A 17524-nucleotide genomic window follows, 5' to 3' on the forward strand; every position below is an offset into this window, starting at 1 on the left:
CCCAGAGAAAGGCAGAATTCAAGTGAAAGTGACAAGAAACGGGTTTGGGGGGTAAAGCAGTGAGAAGTCATTTTCTTGAATGGCTTCTCTCCATCATTTACGCGGTGTCTCTCGTCAAGTTCTGCCAGGTGTGGTGCTCTGCCTCCCCTTTCACCAACATCGCTGTATCTGCAGGCTGGGGATAAAAATGATGTTGGTTTCCTGCACTCACCTTATCTATGGTCTGACCCCTTGGTGGGTCATATTATAATCTACATTTTCTCTGAGGTAACAGGCACAGAGAGGCAGAGGAACTCACTGGGGACCACACAGCTCATTAGTAGCAAGCTGGGTTTAAATTACATCAAGGTGGACTCAGAGTCCAGGTGACAGCCTCCGCACTGAACAGCGTCTTGCCTGTGGCATGAGCAGTAGGCAGACATGCTACTCTCCTTGGTTTTCCGTCGTCATTTTTTTTAGCCCCAGTATCACCATAATGGAGGAAATCTGATCCTGTTTGCTTTCATCAAATCTGGACAAGTGCAATGGACTACCACCTGACAGGATTGGGGTCTGAGAAGCTCGAGTTCTCTGTGCTTTGTAGAATGCAAGGGATCCTGAGGCCAGACAGAGCCAGGATTTAGCACTGTGAGGGAAAGTCAAATCTGTATGCACTGCAGTGTCCAGGGAAGCAATCAAGACAAAGGTTTCCAAGTGTGAGATGAGGCGTAGGTACATAGGACAACCTGAGGTTACGACTGAAGGGGATCTGGAGAAGAGTGTAGAAATTTTAAATGAGTATTTCTGTCCAATATTCAAATTAGATTCTAGTAGCAGAGAACAAGAGCAAGATCTTTGTCTAGCCACACAAAGCACACATTGGTGGGGTAACTAGTTGACTCACTAATAAACGTTCCTTACTGTTTTAAAGAGATCTGGGATGATTCCTTTGATTAAAAAAAAAAAACACATTTAAACTGCTATTGTTCAGACATGATATTCAGTGTTTATATAAGAAAAGTAGAAGGTTATATTAAGTAATTATTCTCTTTATACTTTAAAATATTCCATTATAAGGAGATCCACAGGGAATCTGTCTCTCAGAGCGATCTTTATGAAAGTCAGTTCTCCTGAGTGATTTTGTGGGAGCGTCTACGAACACGTGATCTGCCAGTTGAACTATGTTACTTCCTAGGATTCTTTCCTGGGCTTCTATTTGGTTCCTGTTGCCACTTCTGCTACCTCACCATCTGCCCTCTACCTCCTCACCCCTCCCTGTCTTTCATTTCTCTTCTAACGCCTTGCCCCTTGATCAAATATAACGTCTTTCTCAATTAACACTGATTCTGTTGGCTTCTTCTAACAAGCATCTCTCTGCTGATTTTGCTGCTCTTGTGTATATGCAGGCATGTGCATGCTCGTGTGTGTCTGTGTGTAACTGTGTGTTTATGTGTAGGTGCATGTGTGTGCGCGCATGTGTGTTTGCTTGTGCCCACACTCATGTAACTTGTATATGTACCATGTGTGGTTAGGAGCCTGTAGACGACAAACCCTGAGCTGGAATTACACCTTGGTGAACCACTATGGAGGTCCTGGGAACAGAGCAAGAGACCCTTGTAAGTGCAAAACAAGAGCTATGTAATTGAACATTCCCTATTAACAACTGCCACACCTTTCTAGCTCCTGATGTGAGTTTTACTCCTTCTGAGTTCTCCATAACTGTTAAAGCACTCTCTTTTTGTGTCCTGGCTGTGCTGTGTCCTGGGTACCTTCCTCCTTCCTCTTCTGTTCTCTTCATGGGCTGAACACTCTCCAGGCCTTCACATAGGTTTCCCTCCCTCACCACTCTCAAACATGCTGTATCCATAGTATAAGACAGACATTTACTATTAACTAAAATCTAAAACTTGCATTGATTGATAAAACATATAGGATTTAAAGTACCACTGGGTGGCAGTGGCATACATCGTTAATCCCAGCACTGTGGAGAGAGAGGCAGGCAGATCTCCGTGAGTTTGTGGTTAGCCTGGTCTACCAGAGCAAGTTCTAGGACAGTCAGGGCTACACACACACGAACACACACACACACACACACACACACACACACACACACACACACACACACAAAGAAATCTTGTCTTGATACCTTCCTCCCTCCAAAGAAAGATTAAAAGTCCTGGTCAAATATTTTACTTACAAGATTACAAAACATTTAGGTTAAACATTTAATGGCATAAGACAAAGATGAAAATCAGGTTAAGAAAACATGCCCAGAAATTTCAAATCCACATTACCATAGAATATTCTTGAAGTTAAGATCAGTCTTTAAATATAAGAACATTAATTTTATAGTTTATTAAATGGGTAGTTTGTAAGCTGATATCTAACAGCTTTAAGAGACTAATTAAAATCAACTAATTAAAAATTCAGTCAAAGTTTTGTTTAAATACTCATAAAAGCAGTGTTCTTGCTGAGTAGATAGAAATCTTATGTGTGTGTGTGTGTGTGTGTGTGTGTGTGTGTTTTTCTCAACCAAACTTTTGTGTGCTAAGGATAACTGTAGCAACTCTGGCATGCTTCTGTAGTGGTCGGTACTTTAGAAGTGTGGCTTTATGTGAGCGCTGTGCTTTAAACTCATCTTAATCGTGAGATATTGTTATGTGTGCAATCATGGAGGAAGTATAAGGAGGTAAAACCTTATCATTAAATGTCTTTCACTAAAGACTTTGTGCCTGGAAGTTAAGTCCTATGGACGTGCCACATGTTTTATATTCTATTTTAACAATCTTAATAAGAGGCAAGCATCTGCAATCAAAATTTACATGTCTGTTGACAGTGGATGAATATGTTTTTTTTACAGTCATGGGGTTTTCTATAATATTCTATTTTAAAATTCAATGAAATGGAATAATTATTGGTCTATTTCCGAAGGCATGTATGTATTTATCTGTATGCATGTTAATGTATGTGTGTGTGTGCATACACACATGCATGTGTGCGCATGCATTCAGACATGTCTACATCTTACCCATCCATGTAGTTAATGTGTTCTGAGGCTGAACTCAAACTTGGCTCTCATGAAGAGGAGAAATGGGACACTTAGGGACATAAGCACGAATCTACAAGGGTGCATTCTTACATTAATTCACTTTCTGTTTGAGTAGTTTGCATGGTAGGAGAGACATCATTGAACATGATTCAGAAATTATTTTTAAATATGGACAATGCGACTAATATCTACTATATCATTTTCTTTGAAATGCATGGCATTTTTGATATCATAGCAACAGTGACTGGAAAGTCAGTTACATTACTGTCCCACATGGGTTCTCTCCACGGGAAATAAACAAAAAAGGTATTATAAAATATTCTGGACTACACACATTTATAAGCAGAGTATATTTGCAATAAAATAGCGATCGAGCTAAACAGTTCAAACAATTGCCTCTGTAATTATGAAGAATAAATCAGCTTCATTCATTCTTTGACCCATCTTCTGAAATACAAGCTTTGATAAGGTACAATTCCAATTCATAGTGTATTTTTAAAAAAAAACATCTTCATTTGAATACTGTCTCATTTCAGCAACTGTCTCATAGGTCTCTTATAATTATCTTACAAAACAAATTAAGGAATGTGGGCAAGGAAGAAGTAGAGTTCACATACATTTGCACATACTTTGATTAGCAAGGCTCGAGCCCATGACAAAATACAGGCTATTGGTCTCTGTTTGTTGGGTCTTTTTCTGTTTAGAATTTATTAATGATTTCAATAGTTTAAAGATGGGAGCCATTTGGATGGAGAACAGGATTCATATATGTTAAAACAACCACAAAACCCTAAGAAAATAATGCCCAAGTGATAAATTAGAGACAAAGATCCAGAAGATGAAAGATAACATGCATTGTTCCAACACTCGATATAAGAAGACAATCATACACCAGGAAAGACGTGACTGGGTAGATGTTTTCATTAAAACAAAGGGACGGTACTGAGCACACACCAGTTACAACACAAAGCATCCTCCTGACAAGAAGGATCTTGGGCTGCATTGGGAGTCTACTGTGCATGGTAGAGGGTGTGCTTGTCATACTGATACGTTCCTGAATAAGACTGCACATTTTTTGTCCCATTCTTAATACCTGCAGGAGGCCGATTAGTGTCTCCTGGGACAGACTATTAGCCTGCAGTGGGGCCAGGAACCCATAAAATGAAGAAAAGAAAAATCAAGAGCGTTCGTTCTTTATTAGCCCTCCAAAGGCAAGCCTTTGCAAATTGGTCTTCAAATATTTGAAGTACACTGATGTATTTGCAGTCCATGGATTTCCTTCACAGAGGGTAGAAATGAGATTGGTACGAGCAAATGAGAAGAATTTATAGTATGCCCGGATAAGAAAAGAGAGCATGACCTCTATTTCGGCAGCCAAATTAAGTCATTTAAAACCCTATTACAAGAACTTCGTCCACACTGTTGTAGAGTCAAGGAGGTAATGCCTGCACTATGGAGGACATGGACTTCATAAGCAATCATAGGAGAAAGTGTATTAAAACACACGAGACTCCAGAATCAACTGAAATAGTAACAGAATGACCTAAGGTTGGTGCATCAAGAGCTCCAGGGACAAGTTGCCAGAACCTTCAGGGCTTCCTTTTGTTGGAGACACAAAGACTCAGCTCTGGCTAGAGATGGTCACTGTGGTATTTCCAATTAAAGCTGATATTCATTTATTGCCCATTTCATTTTAGTTAAAATTAATAAATAGTACTGAAATGCGAATTTCAGAGAGTCCCTAATGTCAGTTAGTAAGAACAACGATATTAATCAACCAGACTCCCTCCCCACCCCAGAGCTCCCAGGGACTAAACCACCAACCAAAGAGTACACATGGAGGGACCCATGGCTCCATCCGCATATGTAGCCGAGGATGGCATTGTCTGGTATAAAAAGGAGGAAAGGCCCTTGGTCCTGTGAAGCCTTGTTTCCCCAGTGTAAGGGAATGCCAGGGCATTGAGGTGGGAGTGGGTAGGTGGGAGTGGGAGCATCCTCATAGACAGGGGGAGGGGGTATAGGAGAAGGTGGAAGGGGATAACATTTGAAATGTAAATACATAAAATATCCAAGAAAAATAAAATTCAATAAAAAAAGAGAATGGAGACTCTGACCAAAGTCTTCTAGACCAAATTAGGGCTAACTGACTTTATACAAATAACAGTCCATACATTTGTGCTGCTGATTTTGGAAAACATGTAGACATCTCTGATTTTAACACTCTGTCAAAATCCCTAACCTTCTGTTTCTGTCTTTGGTAGTTGACAACCTATGCCCACCTGTTTGCTATTATTTATTTATTTATTTATTTATTTATTTATTTATTTATTTATCAAAAATAATTATCCTCTGCATTGGCAAACTCTACCATCTGCTTCGACTTTACTCACCCTTTGACCTTCTTTCCCAGGTGGACCTTGGGGGCCTTGTATCCCTATGGAACCCTGTGGGGAGAAAGAGGAACGCAGGTTAACACCCTAGTGCAAGTGCATCTGCCAAGAAAGAATGTAGTGATGACTGACTCTCATTTCAGTGACTAAACAAAACAAGGTGAAGTCATTCAAGCCCTTCCAAGGTCAGGCTACCAATATATTAATGATGAGAAATGGCTGTTCATTGTCCTTGGGCCTGATTCCAAAGACTGAAGGGAAGATCTGAGGCAGGTGAGAGATTTTATAAAAAGTAAAAAAAAAAAAAAAAAAAAAAAAACCTCTTATGACTTAAACCCTGTAATTGCTAAAGTACACACGTGGATAATAACCATAATTGCAAGCAGAAAAGGTAGCTTTTACATATTTAAATTCCATAAACAAAACTACAGTTTTGTTGACAGGAGTCTTGTACCTTTTTAGAAAGCGCATGATTATATCACTGGCTTTAGCTAAATCTATTTATGATATGTAGCTTTTAGTATTGTATATTATTGAATGATTTTTTTATTCTCATCAAGTGATGAAAGAAAAGTCATTTTTTCATTTAAAATTAAGATTATAAAAAAGTCCAGGAATTCCTAGGTGTTATTAATTAGAAAGTCAAGTTTCTGGAGTGTTACAGGTATTTGCTATTCCAAATATTCCTTCTCAGATTGTCAGGTTGAGACTCAGACTATATCAACCTCAGACCATATTGCTATCCCTCATCTCCAGCAATCATTAATGGTTATTCCAGATCTTTTCTATTGCTTCTTACTTCCACTTAGAACCTTCAAATGGGCTGTAGGTGGAATTTTATACTCAGCTTCACTGTTTATATTCTCCGGCTGATCTCCTCCACTTGTGTGCTTCAGACCCTTTACAATGATGATATCTAGACTTATAGATATTAACTAGCCTTAGTTAATGTATATGCAAGTCAAACAGCCAACTGCCGGTTTGACATGCCGTCTTGGATATCTACAAGTATCTCAAGTTTGGTTCAAGTACTGAGTGCAGAACCCTCCCTAACTTCTTTTCTGCAATCCCCATCATAGCCAACCATACTGCACTGTCTTATTGCTCAGCCTAGGAATCAAACTCACACCTTACACTCCCCTCTCTCAAATTCATTCTTCACATATAATTACCAAGCCTGATTGGTTTTGTTTTATTTGAATCCATTTCACTACATTCTGACTCCTTTCAGATGATCATTTCCTGCCTGGCTCACAAGTGTCCTGATGATTTTGTAACCATCAGTCTAGTCTTGAGAAAACACAGTTTTGGTCTCTCTTCTGACTTGCCTCTGAGTGGGATCTATCTTATTCAACAAGAAATGTGAGTGCTACTGGCTAAGGAAAATCAACAGTTGCTGGAGGAACAGTCTACCACAGTAAAAAAAAATGATTTAGCTTTTCTAATACTTATGAGTAACCTATTAAGTTATTATATATTAAATGCATAAAAGTATTTGATGGAAACAAGCAATATAAGTAAATCTAAACTCATTCTATGTAGAAGAAAAACAGTATTCTTTGGTGCTGTTTCTAAATTGAACTCTGAGACTCTTGGATGTTAAGCATACAATCTTCCACTGACCTACACTATTAGCCTCCCTGCACTCCTTTTTATAATATGATTTACTTCAGTTAAACACTGGATATTTTTGAGATAATCCACAACTACCTTTTATGCATATAGTCATTTATTTTTAATAGATAATAATGATTTTAAAAGGATGTAAGACAGGCAAACACAAGTTAATAGCTCAGCAATCAGGAGCTACACTTGGTTTGGACAATGTACATTCTCCTTCTGTAAAAAATACATCTGGGGGTTTCTGCCTGTGACCTGAACGGAACTGAACTTGTCCCACAGCTCTCTGTACCCAAATCCCACGGGGAAGACAGCTGGACACTCAGCAGTGTGGACAATCCTGAGAGCTCAGAGGAGACAACTACTTCTGCCCACATTCCTCACCCAAGAAGAACCTGCCTAGTGCCCTCTGAGCACAGGTACCTAGGAACAGTCAGGAGGAGGATGCTTCAGGATTCTACCTGCACTGAGAGCCAAAAATCAGTCACCAGGAGTGCTGACACAGATGAGAGCAGAGGTAAGACCAACTCTTCTGCTCCAAGTGACCCTCCTGGTGTCCTCAGGACACACAAAGGCAGAAGTTGTCTGGAACAGAACACTTCCAGTTTCTGGCTGTGACCAGAGCTCAACTGCTCCCACAGCCTTCTATACCCAAATCCTGTGGGGGTGAGAGCTGGATTCTCAGAAGTGTGGACAATCCTGAGAGCTCAGGGGAGACTGCCACATCTGCTCATATCCCTGGCCAAAGAGGAACCTGCCCAGTGCCCTCTGGATACGGGAACCTAGGAGCAGACAGAGCCAGGACTCTGCTTTATGCCTGAGCCCAGAGCTGAAAGCCAGTCACCTGGAATGCTTACACACCTGAGAACAGAGGTAAGACAAACTCTTCTGCTCCAAGTGACCCACCTTGAGGCTTCAGGACACACAAACCCAGGAGCAGCTTTCTGTTCCCAGCTGCTGCTGAAAGAAAACAGGTCTACCAGGAGTGCTGACACACAGGCTTATAGGAGGGTCAAGCCACTGTCAGAGAGAGCAAGACAAGCTAACACCAGAGATAACATGATGGCAAGAGGCAAGCTCAGGAACCTAAGCAATAGAAACCAAGACTACTTGGTATCATCAGAGCCCAGTTCTCCCACCAAAGCAAATACTGGATACCCAAACACACTGAAAAAGCAAGATTTGGATGTAAATTCACATTCTATGATGACGAAAGAGGTCTTTAAGAAGGATATAAATAACTCCCTTAAAGAAATACAGGACAACGCAAGAAAACAAGTAGAAGCCCTTAAAGAGGAAACACAAAAATCCCTTAAAGAATTATAGGAAAACACAATGAAACAGGTGAAGGAACTGAACAAAAACATCCAGTATCTAAAAATGGTAAGAGAAACAATAAAGAAAGCACAAAGGGAAACAACCCTGGAGATAGAAAACCTAGGGAAGAGATTAGGAGTCATGGATGCAAGCATCACCAACAGAATACAAGAGATAGAAGAGAGAATCTCAGGGGCAGAAGATATCATAGAAAACATTGACACAACTATCAAAGGCGTCACAATGAGAAGATCATTGTGGATAAGAGAAGGATAATAGGTATAGAAGAGAGTGAAGACTCCCAATTTAAAGGATCAATAAATATATTCAACAAAATTATAGAAGAAAACTTCCCTAACCTAAAGAAAGAGATGTCCATAAACATAAAAGAAACCTACAGAACTCCAAATAGATTGGACCAGAAAAGAAATTCCTCTCATCACATAATAGTCAAAACACCACATGCACAAAACAAAGAAAGAATAATAAAAGCAGTAAAGGAAAAAGGTCAAGTAACATATAAGGGCAGACCTATCAGAAGACTTCTCACCAGAGACAATGAAAGCCAGAAGATCTTGGGCAGATGTCATAAGCACCCCAAGAGAACAAAAAAATCCCATCCCAGGCTACTATAGCCAGCAAAATTCTCAATTAGCATAGTTGGAGAAACCAAGATATTCCATGACAAAACCAAATTTACACAATATCTTTCTACAAATTCAGTCACAAGAAAACTCCAGCACAAGAAGGGAAACTACACCATAGAAAAAGCATGAAAATAATCTTGCAATGAAACCAAAAGAAGAGAGACACACAAACATAATTCCACCTCTAACAACAAAATAACAGGAAACAACAATCACTATTCCTTAATATCTCTTAACATCAATGGACTCAATTCCCCAACAAAAAGACAGACTAACAGACTGGATATGGAAAGAGGACCCAGCATTTTGCTGCATGGAGGAAACACACTTCAGTGACAAAGATGGACATTAAGTCAGAATAAAAGGCTGGAAAACAATTTTTCTGAGCAAATGGTCCCAAGAAACAGGCTGAAGTAGCCATTCTAATATCGAATAAAATCAACATTCAACCAAAAGTTATAAAAAAAAGATAAGGAAAGACACTTCATATTCATCAAAGGAAAAAAAATTCACCAAGATGAACTCTCAATCCGAAATATTTATGCTCCAAATGGAAGGGCACCTAAATTCATAAAAGAAACTTTACTAAAGCTCAAAGAACACATCTCCTCACACAATAATAGTGGGAGATTTCAACACCCCACTCTCATCAATGGACAGATCATGGAGACAGAAACTAAATAGAGACAGAGAAACTAACAGAAGTTATGAACCTAATGGATTTAACAGATGTTTATAGAACATTCCATCCTAAAACAAAAGAATATACCTTCTTCTTGGCACCTCATGGTACCTTCTCTAAAACTGACCATATAATCAGTCACAAAACAAACCTCAACAGATACAGGAAGATAGAAATAATTCCATGCATCCTATCAGATCACCACAGACTAAGACTGGTCTTCAATAACATAATAACGACAGAAAGCGCACGTATACATGGAAGTTGCACAATGCTCTACTCAATGACAACTTGGTCAAGGAAGAAATAAAGAAAGAAATTAAAGACTTTTTAGGAATTCATTGAAAAGGAAGGCACAACATACCCAAATTTATGGGAGACAATGAAAGCAGTGCTAAGAGGAAAACTCATAGCTCTGAGTGCCTCACAAGAGAAACTGAAGAGAGCATAAATTAGCAGCTTGACATTGCATCTGAAGTCTCTAGAACAGAAAGAAGCAAATACACCCAGGAGGAGTAGAAGGCAGGAAATAATCAAACTCAGAGCTGGAATCAACCAAGTAGAAGTTCAAAAACAATTATACAAAGAATCAACAAAACCAGGAGCTAGTACTTTGAGAAAATCAGTAAGATAGATAAGCCCTTAGCCAGACTAACCAGAGGGCACAGATAGTGTTTCCAAATTAAAAAATCAGAAATGAAAAGGGAAATATAACAAGAGAATCAGAGGAATTTTAAAAAAAATCATCAGCTCCTACTACAAAACTGGGAAATCTGGATGAAAAGGACAATTTTCTTGACTGATAGGTACCAAAGTTAAATCAGGATCAGATAAACCATCTAAACAGTCCCATAACTCTTAAAGAAATTGAAGTAGTTATTAAAAATCTCCCAACCAAAAAAAAAAGCCCATGGCCAGATGGGTTTAGTGCAGAATTCTATCAGACCTTCATAGAAAACCTCTTAGAAATACTCTCCAAACTATTCCACAAAATAGAAACAGAAGGAGCGCTACCCAATTCTTTCTATGAATCCACAATTACTCTTATATCGAAACCACACAAAGACCCAACAAAGAAAGAGGACTTCAGACCAATTTCCCTCATGAATATGATCACAAAAATACTCAATAAAATTCTCACAAACCAAAATCAAGTACACATCACAATGATCATCCATCATGAACAAGTAGGTTTCATCCCAGGGATGCAGGGATGCTTCAATATACGGAAATCCATCAACGTAATCCACTATATAAACAAACAAAGATAAAAACCACATGATCATTTCATTAGATGCTGAGAAAACATTTGACAAAATTCAACACCCCTTCATGATAAATGTCCTGGAAAGATCAGGAATTCAAGGTCCATAACTAAACATAGTAAAAGCAATATATAGCAAACCAGTAACCAACTTTAAAGTAAGTGGAGAGAAACTTGAAGCAATCCCACTAAAATCAGGGACTAGACAAGGCTGACCACCCTCTCCCTACATATTTAATATAGTACTTGAAGTCCTAGCCAGAGCAATCAGACAGCAAAATGAGGTCAAAGCAATACAAATTGGAAATGAAGAAGTCAAAATATCACTATTTGCAGATGACATGATAGTATACTTAAGTGACCTCAAAAATTCCACCAAAGAACTCCTGCAGCTGGTAAACAACTTCGGCAAAGTGGCTTGATATAAAATTAACTCAAACAATCAGTAGTCTTCCTCTACTCAAAGGATAAACAGGCTGAGAAAGAAATTTGGGAAATGATACCCTTCACGATAGCCCTAAATAATATAAAATACCTTGGTGTGACTTTAACCAAGCATGTGAAGATCTGTATAAGAATTTTAAGTCTCTGAAGAAAGTAATTGAAGAAGCTCTCAGAAGATGGAAAGATCGCCCATGCTCAAAGATTGGCAGGATTAATATAGTAAAAATGGCCATTTTGCCAAAAGCAATCTACAGATTCAATGAAATCCTCATCAAAATTCCAACTCAATTCTTCATAGAGATAGAAAGAGCAGTTTGCAAACTCATTTGGAATAACAAAAATCCCAGGGTAGTGAAAACTATCTTCATTAATAAAAGAACTTTTGTAGGAATAATCACCCCTGACCTCAAGCTGTATTACAGAGCAATAGTGATAAAAACTGTATGGTATTACAGAGACAGGCAGATAGAGCAATGGAATAGAATTGAATACCCAGAAATGAACCCACACACCTATGGTCACTTGATCTTTGACCAAGGAGCTAAGAACATCCAGTGGAAAAAAAGATAGCATTTTCAACAAATGGTGCTGGTTCAATTGGAGGTCAGCATGTAGGAGAATGCAAATTGACTCATTCTTATCACCCTGTACAAAGCTTAAGTCCAAGTGGATCAAGGACCTCCACATAAAACCAGGTACACTCAAACTAGTAGAAAAAGTGGGGAAGAGCCTCAAGCCCATTGGCACTGGGCAAAATTTCCTGAACAAAACACCAATGGCTTATGCTTTAAGATCAAGAATCGACAAATGGGATCTCATAAAACTGCAAAGATTCTGTAAGGCAAAGGACACTGTGGTTAGGACAAAATGGCAACCAACAGATTGGGAAAAGATCTTTGCCAATCCTACATCTGATAGAAGGCTAATCTCCAATATATATAAAGAATTCAAGAAGTTAGACTCCAGAGAGCCAAATAACTCTATTAAGAATGGGGTACAGCCCAGTGAACTAGACTTTTGGGGGGAGGGCGGCAATGGGGGGAGGGTGGGGAGGGGAACACCCCTAAGGAAGGGGAGGGGTATGTTTGCCCGGAAACCGGGAAAGGGAATAACACTCGAAATGTATATAAGAAATACTCAAGTTAATTAAAAAAAGTAAAAAAAAATGGGGTACAGAGCTAAACAAAGAATTCTCAGCTGAGGAATATCAAATGGCTGAGAAGTACCTAAAGAAATGTTCAACATCCTTAGTCATCAGGGAAAGGCAAGTCAAAACAACCCTGAGATTCCACCTCACATAAGTCAGAACGGCTAAGATTAAAAACTCAGGTGAGGACAGATGCTCTGTGGATGTGGAGAAAGAGGAATACTCCTCCATCTTTGTTGAGATTGCAAACTGTTACAACCACTCTGGAAATCAGTCTGGAGGTTCCTCAGAAAATTGGACATTGCACTATCTAAGGACCCAGCTATACCTTTCCTTGGCATATACCCAAACAATGCTCCAACATACAACAAAGACACATGCTCCACTGTGTTCATAGTAGCTTTATTTATAATAGCCATAAGCTTGAAAGAACCCAGATGCCCTTCAACAGAGGAATGGATACAGAAAATGTGGTACATCTACACAATGGAATATTACTCAGCTATCAAAAACAATGACTACATGAAATTCATAGGCAAGTAGATGGAACTAGAAAATTTCATCCTGTTTGAGGCAACCCAGTCACAAAGAAGCACATATGGTATGCACTCACTGATAAGTGTATATTATCACCAAAGCTCAAATTACCCAAGATAAAAAATCCATAGATCACATGAAGCATCAAGAAGAAGGACAACCAAAATGTGGATGCTTCAGGCTTTCTTAAAAGGGGGAACAAAAATATTCATAGGAGGAGATATGGAGACACATTTTGGAGCAGAGACTGAAGAAATGGCCCTTCAGAGTCTGCCCTCCTTGGGGATACAGCCCGTATATATACAACCACCAAAGCTAGATAATATTGTTTAAGCCAAGAAGTACAGGCTGACTGGAGCCTGATATAGCTGTTTCCTGAGAGACTCAGCCAGAGCCTGACAAATACAGAGGTGAATGTTAGCAGCCAACCATTGAACTGAGAACAGAGTCCACATTGGAGGAATTAGAGAATAATTTTGAAGGAGCTGAATGGGTTTGCAACCCCATAAGAACAACAATACCAACAAACCAGAGCTCCCAGGGACTAAACCACCATCCAAAGACTATACATGGATTGACCCATGGCTCCAGCTGCATATGTAGCAGACGATGGTCTTGTTGGGCACCAATGGGAGGAGAAACCCTTGGTCCTGCCAAGGCTAGACCCCCCCCAGTGTAGGGGAATGTCAAGGGAGGGAGGCCAGAAGGGGAGTCGTTGGGAAGGGAAAACACACTTATAGAAGAAGGGGAAGGAGATGGGATAGGAGGTTTATGGCCAAGGAACCGGGAAATGGAATAACATTTGGAATGTAAATATAAAATATTCAATAATAATAAAAAAATAAATGCAGGTGGAAGCCTGAGATTCTCACCACCAAGTACTCCTTACGCCCAGCCCTCTCCGAACAATACACATAACCACACACTGGCAATGATAATCTCGCCTGAACTCAGCTACAGGCATATTCTACTTTAAACCGCAGAAGACATTTTTCTTTCCCTTAATGACCTAAAGTACAGAGACATTCTATTCATTCACATTCTCGTTTTGTCCTTAGTACAAGGATAGAAGTGATGTAGCCTTAAGTATTAGAGTACATGTGGTGTTAGGCAAAGTATGTCCCCTGAACACACTTTTAGTAAGGATCCTCTATCTACCTTCTGTGTCTGTGAAGAATTGGGCATGCATATGTTTACAGAGTCTAAGCCTGTCAATCAAAACTGAGGGATGGGGCTGGGGATTTAGCTCAGTGGTAGAGCGCTTACCTAGGAAGCGCAAGGCCCTGGGTTCAGTCCCCAGCTCCGAAAAAAAGAACCAAAAAAAAAAAAAAAAAACTGAGAGTTGCCGGTGCTATTCTCACTCGTGACCAAATCCTTCTTGAATCCCAATCAGGACCTTTGAGGACCTTCCCTCACGTGGTCTGCTGCCATGCCTGATGGCACATTTCTTAATGACCTGTATGGTCACTTTGCTTTGAATAATATCCCCTTCCTACTCTACAATTGTGTGAGCCATTATTCAGTTCTGTGGACTAAGAGGCCTGTTGGTTCATGTTTGGAAACACCTAGCCCAAATCCCAACCAGCGGTAACATACGCATACCTACAAGACCTTGCCGTCTGAACGTTTAGTTTTTAACAAAAAGTGATCAATGTGTTTTAAATACATTCATGTAGCTTTAATTTGACAACCCCTTAAAATTCCATATAAATAAATTGCAACAGAGTTTTGAACTTAGTACAAAATTTTTGCAAATGTTGCTAATGAACAAATACACTGGGGTTCTTCACCATAAGTGATTGAGTGAAAGCATAATCTATCACTTTCATTATTTTATCTGATTTAGGAAAAATAATGTTATAGAATCATGGTGAATCTGTAGTTTACTAGCCTAGGCAGGAATAAATCTTGGGGACTGAGGAATTGATCAATTTTGCCTGTGATTTAAAAAGCACTTACAAAATGATACACAAGCAAGGAAAGTTGGGTAATTAGGCTAACCAGAAGATGACAAAACCCTGTCTGTAAGCAAACCAAATGTTGAAATTAAAATTTAGCTATATTAATTACAGTGTAATTACAGAGATATGCTATTTTATATAAGACTGACATAATCTTGAATCTAGATTAAGCACTTCTCTTTGCCCTCAGGGAAAAAACTACTGTACTTCATGCATAGTGAAGACAATACACAATATTTTTTTGTATTCATCCAAATGCAGAAAACTCCCTCAATGTTTTTAAACATGAGTTCTAAAACACACACACACACACACACACACACACACACACACACAAACACAAACACACACACACAAACTGTCATCAAATGAGTGTGCTTAATCTTGGAAATATAATTAAAACTCTATTCCCTTACAAGTAAGGAAAATTATATTTTAAAGTCTGTATAATGTAAAACAGTACATTTTGTTCAGAATGAGCTCAACATATTATGAAATACAAGAGGTTTTTGTGTAAAGGTCTATCTGAGAGGATAATGGTACGTTAGCCCTGAAGTGTGTCTCGGAGTCATAAGCTTCGCTCCCACTTCACTTTTGCTAAGGGAAGTAGCCAGATAACAGATTAATTAGATACCAGTAAGTTCTATTCAATTTTTAGCAAATAACTTATTAAAATCACCCATGACACCTTATATTTAATCTCAGTCATGCTCCCCAAATGTTCACAAATTTTGCTTCTGACTTACTGTCTGGCTATGAAACTCAGGATTCACATTGCTATGTGTGTGTTGCCCTACCATGGAGAAACCTTTTCTGCAGAGCACTTTATACTGCGTTACAGAACGCTAGTTGAAATTTATAAGGAAAACTAATTTTAATATTGACAGGTGTAAAATTGATCCATCAATTACACACACACACACACACACACACACACATGCATGTAGACACACACACAAATGAACACACACATATACTTTCAAACTGAGAAATTATAATTCGAGGATATTATTATTTACAGTTCTTCAAGCCTATACTCTTTCCACTTAGTAAGATCAGGCAATGAATTTATTCATCACTTACTATGACAATGAGAGCTCTGCCTAACCTGTGGGTTGCCTGAATTCAATGTGAGAATTCAGCACTTGGTTCAAAACCACTCTGCTATTCTGTCTTACTCAGCTTTGTAAATAACATTCTGTATTTACTGTGATTAACCTTTCTCTTGATTATGAGTTCTAAAGGATAGAATGTATTATATATTCTATTTCCACCTGCCTTACAGAAGATTCTCAAAAAAACACATTGCAGCGAAAATCAAAAGGAAGAAAACTTTGGCAGAGAGCAATGTTTGGTGATAATAGTGGGGACAAAACTCTCTGCACATAAAATTATTATAATTTTCATCCCTTGGTTTTAGTAGTACATTAGAGAACTAATTTTTCTCTTTCATCTCCCCTTTAATTTAGATTATCCTCCAGAAGTTGCTGGTAAGACTCTATTGCTGGAAGCTCTTTATGTTTGAGTCTTAGAATATGGGGAAATCTAGTTGGTGCAACAACAGATCTCTCCCTCTCTTTCTGTTTCTGTCTCTCTGTTTCTGTCTCTCTGTCTCTCTGTCTCTCTGTCTTTCTGTTTCTCTCTGAATTAAAGCCTGCCCCATTTGTATTCTACAAATGGGTCAACTCCTAAACTTTAAAGACTTCTCATCATGCATACAGATTGTCATATCTCTCAACTCTCATCAGAGAAGCTCGTTTTTGTAATTATGGTAATAAACACAGAGACTCAAAACAAGTCAGTGCAGGAAATAACCAATGTGGAATGCCCAGGCCTGAGTAGGACATCAGTATCACACCCTCTTCTCCCAATGCTCAAGGATCATCACAAAGGAAGGAAGGCTGAGAAGATTTTTAAGAGTCAAAGGAAGTAGATGACTACAGTGAAGTGTGGTTTGCTGGACAACAGGACAGATGCACATACGACCTAGTACCAGTCACTATATGCACAAGACCTGTACATGATCAAGCCATACAAAATCCAGCATGCAGGCGGTCGTGGGGAGGATGTCCACCCCTGGCTGAAGAGGTTTTGGCCCTCTGTGGCTGCTGGGAGCGGAAGAGTCATCTTTCTTTTTTCTTTTTTCCTTTCCTCGAAATGGCAACATTAAATTGACTCAGTGCCTTTTTGTTTTGTTTTGTTTTGTTTTGTCTTTTTGGTTTTTTGTTTTTTTTAAAAACACATGGATTTAGAGATACAATAAACAGGACAAAAAAGTGGGTGGAAGGGGATGAGGGGTTGACTTGATCAAATAAATGCATTGTACGAATGTGTAATACAAAATTCCAAAATAATGAAATTATTATTATTGTGTATCAAGGAGGTATGTGACCTGACCCATGTGTGGAGGTCAGAAGATAGTTGTACCCATGAAGGCTAGAAGGAGGAGATCATCCTGGAGCTGGAATTGAAGGTGGTTGTGAACCA

The 17524-nt window shown here is 39.0% G+C and overlaps 1 protein-coding gene across 2 annotated transcripts in view; it reads right to left on the minus strand.

The window, feature by feature from the left end:
* Window positions 1–17524, minus strand: part of Col19a1 (collagen type XIX alpha 1 chain) — a 348231-nt gene that overhangs the window by 153863 nt on the left and 176844 nt on the right. For both annotated transcript variants that reach the window (XM_039084518.2, NM_001421322.1), the window contains exon 15: window positions 5419–5472. In XM_039084518.2, coding sequence (XP_038940446.1) covers window positions 5419–5472 — 54 coding nt within the window. The remainder of the gene's footprint in view (window positions 1–5418; window positions 5473–17524) is intronic.

Source organism: Rattus norvegicus, chromosome 9 (genome assembly GCF_036323735.1).
Source record: "Rattus norvegicus strain BN/NHsdMcwi chromosome 9, GRCr8, whole genome shotgun sequence".
NCBI classification, from domain to species: Eukaryota; Metazoa; Chordata; class Mammalia; order Rodentia; family Muridae; genus Rattus; species Rattus norvegicus.